At 29.8% G+C, this 22,188-nt stretch overlaps 1 protein-coding gene across 1 annotated transcript; it reads left to right on the top strand.

Moving 5' to 3' along the window:
- Positions 1-1,363: 1,363 nt before the first annotated feature.
- On the top strand, positions 1,364-2,221 carry LOC139868970 (secreted RxLR effector protein 161-like). Its single transcript, XM_071857305.1, has 2 exons — positions 1,364-1,388; positions 1,503-2,221. The coding sequence occupies exons 1-2, from the start codon at positions 1,364-1,366 to the stop codon at positions 2,219-2,221; spliced, it is 744 nt and encodes a 247-aa protein (XP_071713406.1).
- The last annotated feature ends 19,967 nt before the right edge of the window (positions 2,222-22,188 follow it).

Below are 22,188 nucleotides of genomic sequence, written 5' to 3' on the forward strand. Positions count from 1 at the left end.
ATTTCCAATCCATTGGTATTATCCATGAGACCACAGCTCCTTATACTCCACAACAAAATGGTATATCTGAAAGGAAGAATAGGGTCCTTAAGGAAATGGTTAATTTCATATTATCCTATTCCGGTTTAAGTGAAGGATTTTGGGGGGAAGCTATGTTAACAGCTTGCTATTTGCTTAATAGAGTTCCTAACAAAAGAAACAAGATTACACCTTATGAACTTTGGAATAAAAGGAAACCTAACTTGAATTATCTTTGGGTATGGGGTTGTAGGGCGGTTGTAAGACTGCCTGATCCCAAAAAGAAAAGTTTAGGTGAAAGAGGTATAGATTGTATTTTTATTGGATATGTTGAACATTCCAAGGCATATAGGTTCTATGTAATAGAGCCTAATGAATTTGTCTCAATTAATTCTGTGATTGATTCAAGGGATGCAATCTTTGATGAAAATCGATTTTCATCTATACCTAGACCAAAAGATATGATTCCAAGTAACAATGGAATCAATAAGGATTGTAATGATGAAGTCTCTGAAAAGGCTGTTGATCAGTCACTTGAGCTTCGGAAAAGCAAAATAGAAAGGAAACCTAAATCATTTGGACCAGATTTTCAACCATACTTAGTTGAAGGTTCCAGGGATGATGTTTCTACCCAATATTCGTATTGTTTCAATGTTGATGATGATCCTAAAACATATGATGAAGCAATGAGGTCTTAGGATGTTGCTTTCTGGAAAGAAGCAATTAATGATGAGATCGATTCCATCATGGGCAATAATACTTGGGTGTAGCTGATCTACCTCCTGGTTGCAAACCTTTGGGTTGCAAATGGATCTTCAAAAAGAAGATGAAGGTGGATGGAACTATTGAAAAGTTCAAGGCAAGGTTAGTCATTCAAGGCTTTAGACAAAAGTCTGGAATTGACTATTTTGATACTTATGCTCCCGTGGCACGTATCACTACCATTAGACTGTTGATTGCTTTGGCTACAATTTATAATCTGGTTATTCACCAGATGGATGTGAAGACAGCATTCTTGAATGGTGAATTGGATGAGGAGGTTTATATGAACCAACCTCAAGGCTTTGTCATGCCAAGTAATGAAGGCAAGGTGTGCAAACTTGTGAAGTCCTTATATGGTTTGAAACAAGCACCTAAGCAATGGCATCATAAATTTGATAAAGTGGTTTTATCTAGTGGTTTTAAATTAAACCAAGCAGATAAATATGTATATAGCAAATTTGATGATTCTGGTAAAGGAGTTATTATTTGTCTATATGTTGATGACATGTTAATCTTTGGAACTGACTAATGTTAGGTTGATTTAACAAAAGAATTTTTGTCTTCAAAGTTCTCCATGAAAGATATGGGGGAGGCTGACGTTATCCTTGGTATTAGGATTAAACGTGAAAGCAAAGGAATTTCTATTTCTCAATCTCATTATATTAAGAAGGTGTTGAAGAAGTTCAATTTCTTTGACTGTACTCCTGTGAGTACACCTGTAGATCCAAGTAAAAAGCTTATGCCTAACCAAGGTAAAGCTGTATCACAACTTGAGTATTCTCAGGTGATTGGCTGTTTAATGTATGCAATGACATGTACAAGACCGGATATTGCTTTTGCTGTGGAAAAACTGAGTAGATATACTAGTAATCCTAGTACTCATCACTGGCAAGCAATTAGGCGGGTACTGAAGTATTTAAAGAAAACTATGGACCATAGTTTATCTTATAGTGGATTTCCTTCGGTAATAGAAGGATATTCTGATGCGAGTTGGATAACCAATTTTGAAGACCATTCTTCAACAACTGGTTGGGTATTCTTGCTTGGTGGAGGTGCCATCTCATGGGCTTCCAAGAAGCAAACTTGTATTACCAACTCCACGATGGAATCTGAGTTTATTGCTTTAGCTGCTGCTGGTAAAGAGGCAGAATGGCTTAGAAACTTGATTCATGAGATACCATTGTGGTCTAAACCTATAGCAACTATGTCTATCCACTGTGATAGTGCTGCTACATTAGCAAAGGCTTATAGCCAGATGTACAATGGGAAGTCTAGACACTTGGGTGTCAGACATAGCATGATTCGTGAACTCATCATGAATGGGGTGATTTCTATAGAGTTTGTGAGGTCACAACAGAACTTAGCTGATCACTTGACGAAGGGATTAGCTAGAGACTTGGTTAATAAGTCTTCTAAAGGGATGGGTTTAAAGTCCACGTAAATCTCTGATTATAAGATACCCAATTCCCTTCTGATATGAATCAGAAGCTGAATTCAATGTGAAAAGCTTATACTTAGAAATTGGAGTACATGATTTTACATATCATCTCAAGGTATGTGCTCGGACCTGCTGATGGTTAGGTTGAAGTATAGCTTCTTAATAGTACATTTGAAAAAGTGCAGGAGCAGGTGCATGAATAAAGGGAACTACCTATGTGAATGTGAAGTTTTGCCGCTTCAAGAAAGCTTTGGACTTTTAGCTTTGGATACATTCTTGAATGGATATGGACACATGGCTTGTAACGTGTCAGGATAGCTTAAGAGTATTTGAAAACTTGTGTGTATATTATCTTCGGTTATTCAAATGGGTTAAAGAGTTCAATTCTTAGAACACCCCGATTCTCGAATATTTGGAATGTGTAATATACTAAGGTGAAAATTCAATCTTTAAGATATTTTCATTTATGCATTAGTTTTTTGTTTTGATTATTTTCTCATGAAAGGAATTGCACTAAATTGGGGAGGATTGTTGTTAATTTAGTGTAATTGAGGGATATTGTTTAACACTTGGTAATGGATTAGGAGGTACGGAGTGTACATCCATTAAGTAAAAGACTTTCCTGACCCAAAAATCATTTTGGTTGTCTATGTAATTGAGTTGTACATATGTGTTTATATGCACTTATGTATTATAGTTATTAATTTGATATGCTCATATGTTTTAGTATCTAATTAATGTTATGTGTATATAATATATATACATATGTGTGTGAATATGGAAATTGATGTAATGATTCAATTCATCTGTCATATGAGTATATGAATATATAATATAATGATACTAGTGATATGTGACTATATGCTTTGATGTAAAAATGCTAGTATTAAATGATTCATTGTTATAATAAGAAAAGGTGACTACCTAATCATGGCACTATCTAAATATAAATTAGAACATGACATTTTGTATAATTTTATATATAAGCAAATTGAACGGATTATCATAAAATGCTTTCCATATTTATATGTTAATGATTAGAATTCTATTATTGAATAGATATAATAATGTGCTATTAGTTGGTGAGTCATGATGGCTATATTATCTTAATTTTAATATATATTAAAAGAAAGCATGTGAATGATTATAGCATTAAATTGTATGCATATATACTTCTAACTTCTGAATGTTAAACGTACGCAAGTTTGAGGAGATAAGTGCAAGGCTTGTTATGTACAACTCAATTGATATTCATGATAAATTAATACACAACAAATAAATACTCTTTTGCAAAGGGTTCTTAGTTTTTGTCAAAACAAGAACTAAATCTCTGTCTTATTCCAAAGTGATATTTGTGTAACCCAGACAATAAGGGTCGAATAATTACTTTCGAAAAGTGATACACGATTCAGTGATATATCCGGTCATTGATTATTTTACCCTTGTTACAACGTTAATATTTTCCAACAGTAAGTTAAAAAAAAAGTTGAACCTTATTTTTCACTTCTAATTTTTTTTTTACTAAGCCAGTCAATAATCAATAATAACATACAAGTTTAGATTACGTGTACTCTAACAAGATAGTAATTAGTAATTCGGTAAAGATGTTTAATAATTTGATACAAATACTTATCCAAATAGATGTGGCAAGCTAGTCATGAGCAAGTGTAGTCACTTTGGTAGGAAAAACTCAAAATGTCGTGAAGAAAGAGAATCAACCTCTCATCGTTGACTTAATTGATTGAATTTTGGATTTATTTGAATGGTTCAAATCTAAGACGCGTTTACTTTGTGACTTCCATTCCAATTTCACTGTCACATAAAAAAAAAAAAAAAAAAAAAAAAAAAAAAAAATAATAATAATAATAATAATAATAATAATAATAAAAAGAAAACATATACGGAGGAGGAGGAGTATTTAACATACGAGCATTAATATATTCAACATTAGTTTTACTTCATCCACTATAACTGTGCAATAAGTACAACATGTTAATGTATGATTTATTTTTTCTTTTATAATAATAAAAATGATGGTAGATATATATTTTCGTTATATATATATATATATGGTCGTCCCTAATTCGTTGGTGAATCGGAGTATTAGGGACAGATTTGGGACGGACGCTTTTTATAATTGATATCTTATCGAATTTACCATCACGAATGAACACGTATTAGTGTTGATTCGTTGTTAGTGAATATAGATGCATATAAGAATTAGTGTCTATGCGTTTTCGTCTAAATCATAATTTAATATATATATATATATATATATATATATATATATATATATATATATATATATATATATATATATATATATATATATATATTGAGTCTTGATTAAATCTCTTTCTCTCTCTCTCTCTCTCTCTATATATATATATATATATATATATATAGAGAGAGAGAGATTTAAAGAGATTTAATCAAGACTCAAGAGGGAAACACTTTTTTGGTGGGAAGTGGGGGGAATTAATTTTTTTTCGTTTTTTTCGAATTTTTTTTTTCAGGGATCAAGATCACATGAAAATATGAACATTTAAAAAAGACACTTTGTAATGAATGTTATTATTTTGGCGATAAAACGCTCGAAGAAAAATAATGAAAACATTCAATGCATTGAATGTTTTGATTCTGAGTTTTTTTAAGGGGTTAGAAATTAGAGTTTAGAAATTAGGGTTTAGAAATTAAGGGGGTTAAAAATTAGGGTTTAGCTATTAGGGTTTAGAAATTAGGGTTTTGGGTTTAGAAATTAGGGTTTAGGGTTTAGAAATTAGGGTTTAGATTGAATATTTTAACACGAACGGTTTAGAGTTTAGGGTTTAGAGTTTACGGAGTAAACCCGAAAACCTTAAATCCTAAACCCTAAACTCTAAACTCTAAATCGGGCTAAATTCGAAAAAAACACTTCACACAAGATGAAAACAAAAGAATGCAAATAAACTCAGCAGCAAAACATTCAATGCATTGAATGTTTTTTTTTCCGAGCGTTTTCCCGCCAAAATAATGACATTAATTCATCACAAAGTGTCTTTTTTAAATGTTCATATTTTCATCTAATCTATAATGTTCGTGAACAAAGTTTTTTCAAAAAAAAAAAAAAAAAATATTTGATTCCCCCTTCCCCCCAAAAAAGTGTTTCCCTCTTGATTATGACCATATATATATATATACAAACATACATACATATATGGGCGTCCCTAATCCGTCGATAAATCAGAGTATTAGGAACGGATTTGGAACGAATCTTTTTTATAATTCAACGCGAATCAGAAGGAATTCTGTCCCAAAATTGCGGTCGTAAAGCCGTCGCTAGGGTTCGGCCGAATCCGTCGGTAATGTGCCAGAAAAGGCGTTTTGCGATGGATTTGGACAGATTTTGCCATCGGTAAACCTCAGTTTTTTTTAGTAGTGTGCTCGAACGTAAATATATGTTGCTTTCAACAAAGAATTGTAAGCATGCATATACATGTTGCTTTTTAATTTCTAGCATTTCATTGTAATGTATGTTGCAACACATCATTGTAATGTATGAAGAACAATAAAAAATCATACCCTAACACTTGAATATTGTCCTTCATTCATACTATTATTTCAAATTTTCTAGTACATCGATATTTATTTAGTATGCATATAAGTAGATTGATACACGAATCAACATATACAATCACACACACTTCTTCGAATTAATTAAATGTTGTCTAACGAAGAAGACGACGATCGTGTATAGGCCAACAACCCCAACAGCCACCCCGATCGTGATTAGGATAAACTGGTTTTTCTGATCCAACAGTTGCGTCTCCTGCATATAAATTAAACACAACCAAGTTAATATAAATATAGTCATTCATATGTAGGGATAATCAGGGCCGGATCTATTCATCAGGTGCAAACAGATAATCATGTATGATAGGCACACATGACTAAAAGAATTGATAAGTTTTTTTTTTTTTTTTTTTTTTTTCAAGGCAAACAATATATTATAACCAACAAATATACAATACAATGAGAAAACAAAGGAGTCATACAGAAACCGCACACAAAGCACAAAAAAGGAAACCTGATACAAAGCTGCTATACTAGCAACTACATGGCACACACAAACCTAACACATAAAGCAAGCATACAAGTCAGCATTCGCAACTTTACTCTTTTTGACTTTTAAGTCAACAATTGCATTTCAATATTATCCACAATAACTTTGACCAAATCTTCCTCAAGAATTGATAAGTTTCATTACAGTTTGTATCCTTGAATTTATACTCACAATTTATAATTTATTTAACAGCAAAATTTTGTTAAAGTAGCAAAGAGATAGAAAAATTAATAGTAAGATATAGGAATTTGTATAGTTATTGAATGTTACATACATGCATGTACATATAAAAAAATAATGTTTTTACTGCTAGAATTAACTCTTTACAAGATATATATATATATATATATATATATATATATATATATATATATATATATATATATATATATATATGATTAAGAGAGAACTTATAGAACTTACAGATTGAGCTCAATCTGTACACAGATTGAGTTAGTCTGCACGCAGATTGAGTTCAATCTACACACCATTTTGAGTTCAGTTTATGAGTTGTCTTCTACCCTTAATTCTCTCTGGATCCTCATTATATATATATATATATATATATATATATATATATATATATATATATATATATATATATATATATATATATATATAGTGGTAGGATCAAGAGGGAAGTAACCATTCGGAGGAAAGCGGGGGAAAGCAAAAACTTTTTTTTTTCGTTTTTTGAAAAAACTTTGTTCACGAACATTATAGATGAGATGAAAATATGAACATTTAGTAGAGACACTTTGTGATAAATGTTTTTATTTTGGCGGAAAAACGCTCGAAGAAGTAATATATAACAATTATCGTGTTTTTCGAGCGTATTTTAAGGTTTTAGCTATTGTGGTTTAGATATTAGGGTTTAGATATTATGGTTTATAGGGTTTAGATATTAGAGTTTAGAAATTTAGGGTTTAGGGTTTAGATTTAGAGTTTAGATTTAGGATTTAGATTGAGTTTTTAACACGAACGGTTTAGAGTTTAGGGTTTAGGGTTTAGGGTTTAGGGTTTGGTGTTTTGGGTTTATGGAATAAACCCAAAACACCAAACCCTAAACCCTAAACCCTAAACTCTAAATCGGGCTAAATTTTACTTCACAAAACATGAAGAAGAAAAAAACGTTCATATTCTTCACGAACAATATTATCTTGAATGTTATTTTTGTCGATCGTTTTCCCGCCTAAATAATAACATTCATCACGAAGTGTCTCTTCTAAATGTTCATATTTTCGTGTGATCTTGATGCCGAAAAAAAAAATTCAAAAAAAAACGAAAAAAAAAAAATTTTGCTTCCCCCCGCTTCCCCCCGATTGGTTACTTCCCCATTGATCCTGCCCCTATATATATATATATATATATATATATATATATATATATATATATATATATATATATATATATATATCCAAATAATATATGTTACCTGTTTGTTTATGAATTTGTGGTTGCATGGTGGTTTGATGGGTACTTCCGGCTGAAGACGCAACCATAAGTGTTAAGATCAGTAGAACCAAGAACATGGTAAACCCGTTCAACTTCATCTTCTGATAATGTATATATGTAAATGTAATATGTATACGTGTTTTTAGTTTGATGTTTGTAATAATTTATAATCATTCTTGTGATTGAGTTGGTAATATATAGACAAAATTTGTAACGATAGCAGTAAAGAAACAATTTATAATAGTGGCCTCAAAAAAGTCTAACAAAATCCGAAACATGTAGGGGGTGGTTGGCTATTAGAATCTTTTATTAGAAATTAGTAGTCGATAATGTTAATATTGATACTTATTAAATGACTAATAATATTTGTATCGAAAACATTAGTATTATATACTAATGCATAGATTATGAGCCCGTCTGTTAGAATCATTTTAATTTTAATTTGCGAATAATCGATAAAACACCAAACATTAGCCCCTAAAAAGTTGTTTTAAAATCGATCGTTAACAATAATATTTTATGTACATCTCTAATTGTATATGTTTTTAATACAAATTAATTCAATTATGTCAAAATCTAAAACGAAGTAGAGCAGACATACATCTAAATATCTATATGGATTATCAATTAACTATTTTAACTATTCCATTATATTAGTATTAATAAATATAATATTTTTAACATAATTATAACATATATCGTTTATCGTTGTTAATATATATATAATATATATATATATATATATATATATATATATATATATATATATATATATATATATATATATATATATATATATATATATATATATATATATATATATATATATATATTATATATATGGTAATATAATAGGAGTAATATTCTAGGTAATGAAATCAATATATTAAATTAAATTAAGAAATCTAATAATTCAATTAATATATGAAAATAATTGATAGAGTGACACGTGGCAGGAATAAAGGAGTTAACACGTGGCAAGAATTAATGAGAAGTTGACACGTAGGATTATTGTCACGCGCTTTGTATAATATGTGTGTGTGTGTGTGTATATATATATATATATATATACATATATATACATTATATAAAGCGCGTGACAAACCACCACTACCATCACCTACCACCTCCTCCACCACCACCACCAACCACCACCACCCATCACCCACCACCACCACCACCACCCACCACCACCACAACCACCACCACCCCCCACCACCATCCCCCACCACCACCACCCACCACCCTCACCACCACCCATCACCACCACCAACCACCACCACCAACCAACCACCATCACTCACCACCAACCATCACCACCACCACCCCCCACCATCCCTAACACCCCCCACCAACCACCACCCACCACCACCTATCACCACCACAACCACCACCCAACACTACCACCAACCTCCACCACCACCAACTACCAACCACCACCACCCTCCACCAACCATCCACCAACCACCACCACCAACTACCACCACCCATCACCACCACCACCTAACACTACCACCAACCTCCACCACCACCAACCACCACCACTACCAACCACCACCACAACCAACCACCACCTACCACCACCACCAACCACCACCGACCACGACCACCACCCAGATTTGAACAAAACTTCAACATTCTCTTGAAACATCGGCAGCTTCACTTTTTGTTGTAAATACTTTTTGTCATACAAGTAAGACATCCGTTAATAAAAGAACATGTGTTAAAAACTGTAACAGAAAACTTATAAGTACATAAAAATTCAAAAATTAAAACTTACAATGGTTGAGGTCAGAAAGAAAAACCTTGACGGGCTAGCTGGATCTCTATACTTTTGTTCTTGATTGAGTATATAGCTCTAAGTATCAATCACACTAGCTTCAACGTATAATTCTGGACAAAGTGATTCCAAGCTAACCTGGTGAACGCCGCAAGCACCCTTTTTATCTTCAAAAATAATTTGACTAAAAAAATACAATAAAAACAGAATTACTATATGTCGAATGTGATTATATGTTTAGTTTAGTCACATGTGATTGACTGATATAATCACATGTGATTGAATAGTCTAATGACAAACATTTAATTGAATGGTATAATCACATATGATTGGTAGTTATGCATCGCATGTTGTTTTTACTGAAAATATAAAGTGCTAATTATGTTAAGAAAAAGTTTAGAAATGTTTAGTTGAATCACATGTGATTGTCTGTGTAACGACCCGGAAATTTTCCATCAAATTTAAACTTAATCTTTATTTGATTTCGATACGATAAGCAAAGTCTGTAATAGTGAGTCTCTAAAGTTTGGGAAAAGTTTACAGGAAACCATTTGACCTTTGACCAAATCCGACGATTCACGAACAACTGATTGTAAATAGGAATGTAACTATATATATATATATATATATATATATATATATATATATATATATATAATAATCTGAAATATAATAATATTATGATATATATATATATATATATATATATATATATATATATATATATATATATATTATAATCTGAAATATAATAATAAAATATTATGAGGTTCAGTTGTTGAAGTTATAAATGTAAACAGTTTATGATTTTAAAATAAAAACTTGTTAAGTAATAAATATGGATATAATATTCCAATCTTTTTATTAAAAACTTTGAACATAGTATTTAGAAATACTAGTTTTATTTTCTCAATGAATTTAATAATGAATAATTATATATATATATAATAGTAGATTGAAGTATGTAATATATATACATGATTATTGATTATATAAATATTGTAATATACTAAAAGGGTAAAAATTTTAAATATTCAATATGTGCCAAATTATAATATATATGATATAATCATTATATATTATAACATGTAATATTACATATTAAACGTGGTTACAAGATAAAAATATAATTTTTGTACTAATATTATTATTATTACTTCATCATTATTAATAATATTAATGTTAATATTAATATCAGTATTATTAATATTACCAAATATGAAATTTGATATATATATATATATATATATATATATATATATATATATATATATATATATATATATATATATATATATATATATATATATATAAAAAGTATTATATTATTATTACTAATAATATTATTACACATAATAATATTATTATTATAATTAGTTGTAAAATTATAATATTGGTTATTATCATGATTATTATTAGTATAAATACCAACAACTATCTTTTTATTTAAAATTTATTAATACCATTATTTTGATTTCTTTTATTATAATTAGTATTATTTGATGTTATTATTATTAATATTTATATTTATTAATTGTATATATATAAAAACATATACTGAGTTGTTTACCTATCACTATCTAATTTGAATTTTTTTTTCTTCAATTCCTGTTCGAAATAGAATTTGGTCGACCTAAATTAACTTCCAAACAATTCCATTCGAATCTGTACCCATCAAAACCAGCTTTGTATTTTTTTATTTTATTTGTACCTGTCTGTGTTTGAAGAACGACCCACACACCTCCATTATAGATCAATCAACTAGCTGTCAATGAATCATTCAATGCATCATACCCATTATCAATTCTCAATTATTATTTATTGCTGTATGGAGAATTACACAGAAAAAAAAGATGGAACCAGACCCTAAACACCCTGTTCGTGACTCATTTTAGCCAAAACTCAAAACCAAATGAAATTTCAAAATATGTAAATGTAGTGTTGTTCAAAATCCATCATTCAAACTATCTGGAAAGATTAAACTTCCAATTTTCAGTATCGAGCTCTAATTTACAAGTCAAAGTTTTCGAATTCAAAAGTCAAACATTGGTTCAAAGCGAAATTCGTGTTCAGTTGAATGTTTCAAGTTCAATTGAAGGTGGATAAAGTTTCTAGGAACGATTCAATACCCTTTTCATGTTATAACTTTTGTCTAAAACACTTGGGAATTTGAAAATCGATTTGAGGTTCAAAAGGGTGTTCTTCGTGTCTGATTATGATTATTATTATTATTTTTTGTTCTCTGTTAATTGAAAAATATCACACAAGTCATTTTCTGTTTGGTTATGAATTTAAAAACCAATTAATGGTGTATTGCTTTTGGTTGAATTGGCCTGGTCGACTGAAAATGGTGGAAGAAGATAGAATAGGAAATAAAAGCTATACGGGTTATAAAAATATTAGAGGGGTTATAAATCAGAAAATGGGCAGCAGCTCGATGGTTTGGGGTGTTAGCGGGTATTCGGGAGGTCGTGGGTTCGAGCCTCGTTGTGGGCAATTCTTTTTACACAAAGCATTAAAGGGTATAAATCTTTTATTTTTATTTCTATTATTATCATTATTAGTATTATTAATGTTATTATTAATTATTATTATTATTACTACAAATATTATAAGTATTATTATTATTAATGCTAAAATTAGTATTAAGTATCATTCATTATTACTAATATGATTATAACTGAAATTATAATTAATATTATTAACATCATTAACAAATATGATTTTACCATTTTATTATTATTAGGATAAGTATTATTAACATTATTTTTATTAATATAGATATTAGCGTTGTTATTACTAAACCTATTATCACTAGTAATAAAAGTATTATTGTAGTTAATATTAGTAGCAGTATTATTACTATTATAATTATTATTACCAAAAGTATCATTTTAATGAAAACTATCAAAGTTATCATTTTTTTTTCTTTAAACTATCTTTTTATTAAAATTAACATTTTGACTAGAGTAATTATGCTTATTAAAAATTATCATTATTAAGAATTATGATTATCTTTATTATTACTATTATTACTATCATTATCGTAAATATCATTAACAATAAAAATAATATTTTACAGCTAATATTATAAATATCATTATTATTATCATTAATAAAATTATTACCCTTATTAGTAAAATCAAGTATTATAACTATTATCATTTTTAACAAAATTAATATTTTTAATGAAAATATGAAATATATATATTATTAATATAAAAAGGATATAACTAATGAATTTACATATATATATATATATATATATATATATATATATATATATATATATATATATATATATATATATATATATATATATATATATATATATATATATATATAAAGCTGTTCGAATTCAATTATGTGTTTTAATATAATTACAAATAATATAGGTTCGTGAATCCGAGGCCAACCCTGCATTGTTCAGTATCGTCGTATGAATATTTTTACTACAAAATATTGTACTGTGAGTTTCATTACTCCTTTTTTATATATATTTATGGGACTGAGAATAAATGCGCTGCTTTTATAAATGTTTTACGAAACAGACACAAGTACTTAAAATTACATTCTATGGTTGGATTATTAAACCGAATATCGCCCTTCAAGTCTGGTAACCTAAGAATTTAGTGAAATAGCCCCTGATTGACGCGAATCCTAAAGATAGATCTATAGACCTTGACAAGTCTCATTCGGGGTACGAATGCTTTAGTACTTCGAGATTATTATACAGACGAGAGGTTCTGTTTTGGGGATATTCTATGCATTAAGTTAACGTCGGTTACCAGGTGTTCAATCCATATGAATGATTTTTATCTCTATGCAGTTTGCGAAATGCCTGATATGAGAATGATGTTTATGAAATATGAAAATCTTGTGGTCTATTAAAATGATGGAAATGAATATTTATGATAAACTAATGAACTCACCAACCTTTTGGTTGACACTTGAAAGCATGTTTATTCTCAGGTATGAAAGAAATCTTCCGCTGTGCATTTGCTAATTTTAGAGATATTACTTGGAATCATTCATGACATATTTCAAAAGACGTTGCATTCGAGTCGTTGAGTTCATCAAGATTATTATTAAGTCAATTATAGTTGGATATATTATGAAATGGTATGCATGCCGTCAACTTTTGATGTAATAAAAGTTTGTCTTTTAAAAACGAATGCAATGTTTGTAAAATGTATCATATAGAGGTCAAGTACCTCGCGATGTAACCAAATGTAATGTATTCGTCCAGATGGATTAGGATGGGTCCTTTCAGTTGGTATCAGAGCGGTGGTCTTAGCGAACCAGGTCTTGCATTAGTATGTCTAACTGCTAGTTGTTTAGATGCATTAGTGAGTCTGGACTTCGACCGTGTCTGCATGTCAAAAGTTTTACTTATTATTTCGTGTCGAAAATTACCTGCTTATCATTCTTAGTCTAGACACATCTTACTGTATTGATTGCATAAATAGTGTATAGACAAAATCCATATCTTAGCGTATCTGCTAATTCATATCTTAGCGTATCTGTTACTGTAAACTTTGCCTGACATACGCTGTAAATTCCTCCGTAATCTACGAAATCTTTTGCTCTATATATATAGATATTCTATGTAATTAGAATACCATCCGATAGCCAGAAAATTATCTCATATCGAAAAATCCTTTATTCAGTCGTACGAAATGGAATTCGTCATCAGTTCAAGTCCTTCGGATTCTAAAATGGAATCCCAATCAAGCTCCGAAAGCAGTGTGACCGGAATGTATCAACCAATCAGCCATCATATATTCTGGATGAATTGGGGATGGGTTCGTAGCCTCCTTAATCATTGGAGACAAGAAGAAGGCGATCCCTTCCATCCACCACATTGCCCTCTTGGCGAAGAACCTGAAGCACTTACCGACGAACCTGTCCGAAACACTATTTTCTCTCTCATTCCCAAAGTATCTTGTCACGATTATATACTACATCAAATTCTAGATTTTATTTATCCGCTTGTCCGAACCGACAATCATCCCAGTGTAATAGAAGAAGTCAACAAGCTTCGCGCTCAGGTGGTGGCTTTGGAGAATATAGTGCAAAGGTTACAAACACCAGCAATAGCACCAGCAGCATAAACAGTACCACCATCAACAACATCAACAGTACCATCACCACCATCAACAGCAACATCCGCATCCCATGCCTCAACATCTCATTCTGTACCTCGAGTATAATCATCGTTCTACGTATCGTTCTACATCATTTATCTTCGTTAGACATGGCGATTATGTAATCTCTAATGTTTTAGAGATTATATATTCTTGTTCTAAAGGTAAATCAAATGAGTTTAATATCATATTGACTCATTAAATCCATGGTTACATCTGAAGAAAAATATATATGTATATATGTTTTCATAAAGATTGTAATTAAAAATTCTTTTGTACAGACTGTAAATGGTGAAAATATTTTAACGGGTAGGTAATACCCTAGAAATATTTAGATTTCACATTAATAAGTTACACTGTACATTCTTCCAATTTGATTCAACAGTCATTTACTATCCTACTTACATCCACAGGTATACGAATCCGTTCACCGCAGAATAACCATTTTCATTCATATTTAGATTTTGACATATCAGAATCCAACAAGTGGCATAATGAAGAAAACATTGGACAAAATAAAATTTGTTAGAAACAAACAAATTAACTATGAGAAATTCTGTTAAGAATCCACGCTAACAAAGTCCTAGCTAACTGTTCCTAGCTAACTGTTAATTCCTTATTACATTTATTTATCGCAATTTAATTATCGCAATTTTAATTCTCGCAATTTTATTTATCGTCATTTAATTTCTGTTATTTATTTTACGCACTTTAAATATCGGGACACGTATGCAAGGTTTTTACATATCATATCGACGCATCTATATATATTATTTGGAATAACTATAGACACTCTATATGCAGTAATGCTGGAGTTAGCTATACAGCATTGAGGTTGATTCTATAATAATATATATACTTTGAGTTGTGATCGAGTCTGAGACATGTACACGGGTCACGATACGTATTAATTAATTCCAATATTATAAACTATATATGAATTATTGAGTTAGTGACTGTGGACTGCTAACTGTGGACTACCAAGATTGGATAGTTAAAATGAATTAAAATATTGATTATAACATATGAAACTAAACAATTCTTCAAGTTTACCACTTGATTTTATCTTAAACCTCATTTGTATCTTGACAATTCCAATCTGAGTTCAAACCTTTTATGATTCTTGAAGACACCTCAATCAAGAGGATGAACCAACCGCGCGTCATCTATGGAAGAGAAGATTGATGCATACAGTATGTACCTGAAAAACTCTCAGAAACTGAACAAACATTTAACACGTAACTGTGCTAATCCCTTTGGTGTTATTATTACCCAAAATAATTTGTTAATCCCTTTCAAAGTAGCGAAGTTTGTCACAGCTCCAGCAAGTCAACTTCGACTTTTCATCCGAAACAACCTTATTATAACTTTGATATATATGCGTGCTCTTTATTGTTACCAAGGAACCTTTCATATTCCACCATATTACCATCAGCGTTTAATCATCTAAAAATACAATTCTCTTGAAATCACCTCGGATTGATAACCGATGATTCAGATATCGTAGCATTAAATGCAGAGGAAACAGAAAAATGGTAGATGGTCTAAACGGCCAAAAGTTTGATGATAAAGAAAGGAGTATTAGGAACGCTCGATAGAAAATTTGGTACTGAAAAATAGATTGAGCTAACCATGAAGGAGACCAAGGACAAATACAAGGACCAAACCCAATATTCAAAGGAGCCAGGTAATTCTGGATCCGATGAAATCTTTAAAGAATATCTTGCTCCGAAGTCATGTTAAAATCTTGCGAAAAAGTTTTCTTCATCAACCTTTGAACTTAGAAATTCCAAAATATCATCATAAATATCTTCGATATTTCTGAGGATATTTTCATAAATATTCTTGTCCGAAATTATCTACCTCTTCGTGTTTTCTGTATTCCATTATATTGGAAACTTCTGTAAAATCTAAGTATAAATTATGAATGAATTGTAGAGAAGTGTTGAAAATTGAAGCATGGGTTAGTATAATATAATGACGTCCGGCCAACGTGATTATATTACAGTAAGTCATGCTGAGTTTCTAATGGAACATGATAAAGGATCACACATCATACCTTTATCATGAACCATGTTACATAACTCTTTCATTCTAATTAACCACTGAACATATCAAGAAAATATATTATTGATAGTTCTATCTTTCTCAATGATTCTGGTAATTTGACAAATCAAATCGTGCTATTACGTTCTTTCTTATTAGAACATTAAGTTCATTTGAAACTCCATACCTACAAATTCTGGACCATTATTCGCTTAACTTGAAGTCGAGAAGGAGAAACAAAAGCATGAAGCTCCGAGATATAAGGGAGAATATAATGCCCAACAACAACACATAAATTACAAACCGTGTATATCAATGTGTATAGCAATATAAAGACACGAGAGAATTAAAAACACTATAACCCCAAGTTAATCATAGAAGTAAATAGATTCCTCCAGTGGTAAATGAAAAAGAAGAATGACAGAAGCGATAGTCAGGAAAATAACAAGGATCAGAACTGGATTTAGCATTTTCAAAATCTTTTGGAAGTATGAACTGAGAAGGAAAGTATATGAGTGATGAAAATAATGGAACGGAAGAAGTTCATTTATAGTGAAAAATACCAGACAAAGCAATCGAGACAGATAATCGCATTTAATTATAGAGATCTTAATTACCTTATTCACCGAAGAATCAGGTCTTTTAGATTTCAAAGATTTTCTCTAAATCCCTTGAATTCCGGAATTCAACCATGACAACGTCAAAAGCTATGACGCACCATATTTTCTAAATTCAACCATGACTATGTCAAAAGTAAAGACGAATATCTATTACCTTATCTCAATCTTTTGTGATAGCCTCACTCGTAAGCTTCGAGTAATCAAATCGTTTTATCCAAGTTATCCAAAGGTGATAAAACTCTATTTATCAACAAATATTCGTCATGAAAACAGTTTTATTGTTAGCCATGACCACCTCACTCAAATTTCGGGACAAAATTTCTTTAACGGGTAGGTACTGTAACGACCCGGAAATTTCCCATCAAATTTAAACTTAATCTTTATTTGATTTCGATACGATAAGCAAAGTCTGTAATAGTGGGTCTCTAAAGTTTTGGAACAGTTTACAGGAAACCATTTGACCTTTGACCAAATCCGATGATTCACGAACAACTGATTGTAAATAGGAATGTAACTATATATATATATATATATATATATATATATATATATATATATATATATATATATATATATATATATATATTATAATCTGAAATATAATAATAAAATATTATGAGGTTCAGTTGTTGAAGTTATAAATGTAAACAGTTTATGATTTTAAAATAAAAACTTGTTAAGTAATAAATATGGATATAATATTCCAATCTTTTTATTAAAAACTTTGAACATAGTATTTAGAAATACTAGTTTTATTTTCTCAATGAATTTAATAATGAATAATTATATATATAAAATAGTAGATTGAAGTATGTAATATATATACATGATTATTGATTATATAAATATTGTAATATACTAAAAGAGTAAAAATTTTAAATATTCAATATGTGCCAAATTATAATATATATGATATAATCATTATATATTATAACATGTAATATTACATATTAAACGTGGTTACAAGATAAAAATATAATGTTTGTACTAATATTATTATTATTACTTCATCATTATTAATAATATTAATGTTAATATTAATATCAGTATTATTAATATTACCAAATATTAAATTTGATATATATATATATATATATATATATATATATATATATATATATATATATATATATATATATATATATATATATATATATATATATATATATATATATATATATATATATAAAGTATTATATTATTATTACTAATAATATTATTACACATAATATTATTATTATTATAATTAGTAGTAAAATTATAATATTGGTTATTATCATGATTATTATTAGTATAAATAGCAACAACTATCTTTTTATTTAAAATTTATTAATACCATTATTTTGATTTCTTTTATTATAATTAGTATTATTTGATGTTATTATTATTAATATTTATATTTATTAATTGTATATATATAAAAACATATACTGAGTTGTTTACCTATCACTATCTAATTTGAATTTTTTTTCTTCAATTCCTGTTCGAAATAGAATTTGGTCGACCTAAATTAACTTCCAAACAATTCCATTCGAATCTGTACCCATCAAAACCAGCTTTGTTTTTTTTATTTTTTTATTTGTACCTGTCTGTGTTTGAAGAATGACCCACATACCTCCATTATAGATCAATCAACTAGCTGTCAATGAATCATTTAATAAATCATACCCATTATCAATTCTCAATTATTATTTATTGCTGTATGGAGAATTACACAGAAAAAAAGATGGGAACCAGACCCCAAACACCCTGTTCGTGACTCATTTTAGCCAAAACTCAAAACCAAATGAAATTTCAAAATATGTAAATGTAGTGTTGTTCAAAATCCTTCATTCAAACTATCTGGAAAGATTAAACTTCCAATTTTCAGTATCGAGCTCTAATTTACAGGTCAAAGTTTTCGAATTCAAAAGTCAAACGTTGGTTCAAAGCGAAATTCGTGTTCAGTTGAATGTTTCAAGTTCAATTGAAGGTGGATAAAGTTTCTAGGAACGATTCAACACCCTTTTCATGTTATAACTTTTGTCTAAAACACTTGGGAATTTGAAAATTGATTTGAGGTTCAAAAGGGTGTTCTTCGTGTCTGATTATGATTATTTTTTTTATTTCATTCTCAGTTAATTGAAAAATATCATACAAGTCGTTTTCTATTTAGTTATGAATTTAAAAACCAATTAATGGTGTATTGCTTTTGGTTGAATTGGCCCGGTCGACTGAAAATGGTGGAAGAAGATTGATGTGTGCGAGGTGTACTAGCAAATAGTATTATTTTTACAATGAAATACTATTAAATACGATACAATTTTACACAAGATATTTATTTATTTATAGAATGGAAATACCTAAACCTTGCTACAACACTTAAAGGCAGTGTACCTAATCGTACAGTAGTGTAGTTTTTAGTAAGTCTGGTTCGTTCCACAGGAAAAATTAAACAAGCTTAACGCTATATTAGTTTTTTTTTTAAACTATATTTGTAAAAATACAAAAATATATATAAGTAATATTATTATTATAAAAGGAGGTTTTTACCGTTTAATGACCGGTTTGTCGATTTTAAAACTTTAGTCGCAGTTAAAACCTAATGTAAAATATTAAAAATAAATATAACTTAATTTAAAGCGTAAAGTAAATAACAATAATGAAATTGCGATAAATAAAAATGCGATAAAATAAAATTGCGATAATTAAAAAGAACGATAATTAAAAGTGCAATTAAATAAAATGACAATAAAAGTGCGATAATTAAAAGTGCAATTAAATATAAAATAAAAGAAATTATGCTTATTTAAACTTCCGTAATCATGATGTTTGACGTGTTGATTTTAGTTTATTCCCATGGGTTAATTGTCCTTTGTCCTGGATTATTCGATATGTCCATACGGATTTGTCCATAATAGTCCATTAGGCATAAATATAAAGTGCGAAAGTCTTCGTCAAATTATTCTTATTCCCGAAGTCAAATATTCCAACTAATTGGGGATTCGAATTGTAACAAGGTCTTAATACTTTGTTTAATGAATACACCAGGTTATCGACTGCGTGTAAACCAAGGTTTTACTACTTTGTTAACAATTACACCAATTACCCTTGAATGTAATCCACCCCTGTTTCAACAAGTCTATTAACTATTAATCCAGTTCCGTGTCCGGTAAAATGAATAATTATTGGTATTTATAGATATCCCGCCCACCGTACCCAGTCAAGCGTATATGATTATATATAAATACGTCAAATTATAAGTCTATATATTAAATTAACGAGGTATCATTTAGTTAATATAAAGCCCATTAATAGTCCGTAGTCTAATTTCCACAAGTGTCGTTCTTTTGTCCAAACCCCAATTATGGTACAAAGCCCAATTACCCAATTTTAATATTTAGCCCAACATCATGATTACTTCGGCATTAAATAAGCATAATAATAACTTAGCTACGAGACATTAAAATAAAAATAACATTAACCATAACTTACAGTGATTAAAAATAGTGTATCGTTACACGGACAGAAATTCGACTTACACCCTTACAACATTCGCTAACATACCCTTATTATTAGAAATTAAAATTATAATATAAATATAAATATATATACTAGTGAGAGATTGAAAGGAAAAAGATGTTAAATTCGTGCAGAATTCGATGGCTTTTATAGGCCCACGTTGCACTGTAGAGTTCCGCGAGTGCTGAGGTTTCCTTCACAAAAGTACCGCGAGTGCGGAGGTCTGAAAACAGCTCACATATTAGATCCAAAATGTGGGCTACGTAAAATTATATTATATAATAATATATATAATTAATTATATATATTATTTTATTCTTATGCATAGTTGACTTGAAATTTTTGGTCCGTCGCGTCGAGCGTTGAGAGTTGACTTTGGTCCCGATTCTGGATTTTTGAACGTCCTTGTGTACAATTTAATATCTTGTATTTTGCGTTTCGCGTCTTGTACTCTTGTAATTTTGAGACGTTTCTCATCAATAATTGGAACCACTTTGATTGTATTTTGTACTTTTGAGCTTTTTGGTCGTTTGCATCTTTAATTTGTCGAATCTGTCTTTTGTCTTCACCTTTTATTATTTAAACGAATATCACTTGTAAATAGAACAATTGCAACTAAAAGCTTGTCTTTCTTTAGGGATAATGCTATGAAATATATGTTCGTTTTTAGCATTATCAAATAGTCCCACACTTGAGCGTTGCTTGTCCTCAAGTAATATAGTCTTGAAATAAAAATACTAGAATCACTTCTTTATTCTTCACACTTTGTACATCAGTGATTTCTATACGGCGGTATAAAAAATGGTAGTAACGATGTGGTTTACAGTCCCACATGACTATAAAAATTTAGATCCTTAAGGAAATTGGATCTTTATGAAAACATTTGATCTTTTGAAAATTGAATCTAGCTTTTACCCTAGATAGGTTTTCCTGAATAACCCTTCACCGGTGTTTGCAAATTGTTTTTGTGGGTTTGGTGGGTTTCATATTTGGAAACTTTAGCTCAAAACTTGTGGTTTTGTGTCACCCACTTGCTAACCTTGTATTAGGAAAGCAACACATCCAGTATACTTGCTCCGTATATTACCTTTCGGTAAACTACCGTCCGGTTGTAAAGGAAAGCGTTGAACAAGCAACTGTTAAGGCAATGTCCCCTGACATGCTTTTAATTATGGTCTATAACGTGTCGGATGCAATTACTATCCTTGGTAGGAGCAATAGTAAAGCTCACCCTTATAATTTTTCTTCGGTCTGGCACAAGGTCCTGTCTTTGACCATGCTATGCAAACCACCGTTCTTACGGTTGACACCCGATTTGG

This window comes from Rutidosis leptorrhynchoides, chromosome 9 (genome assembly GCF_046630445.1).
Source record: "Rutidosis leptorrhynchoides isolate AG116_Rl617_1_P2 chromosome 9, CSIRO_AGI_Rlap_v1, whole genome shotgun sequence".
Lineage (NCBI taxonomy): Eukaryota > Viridiplantae > Streptophyta > Magnoliopsida > Asterales > Asteraceae > Rutidosis > Rutidosis leptorrhynchoides.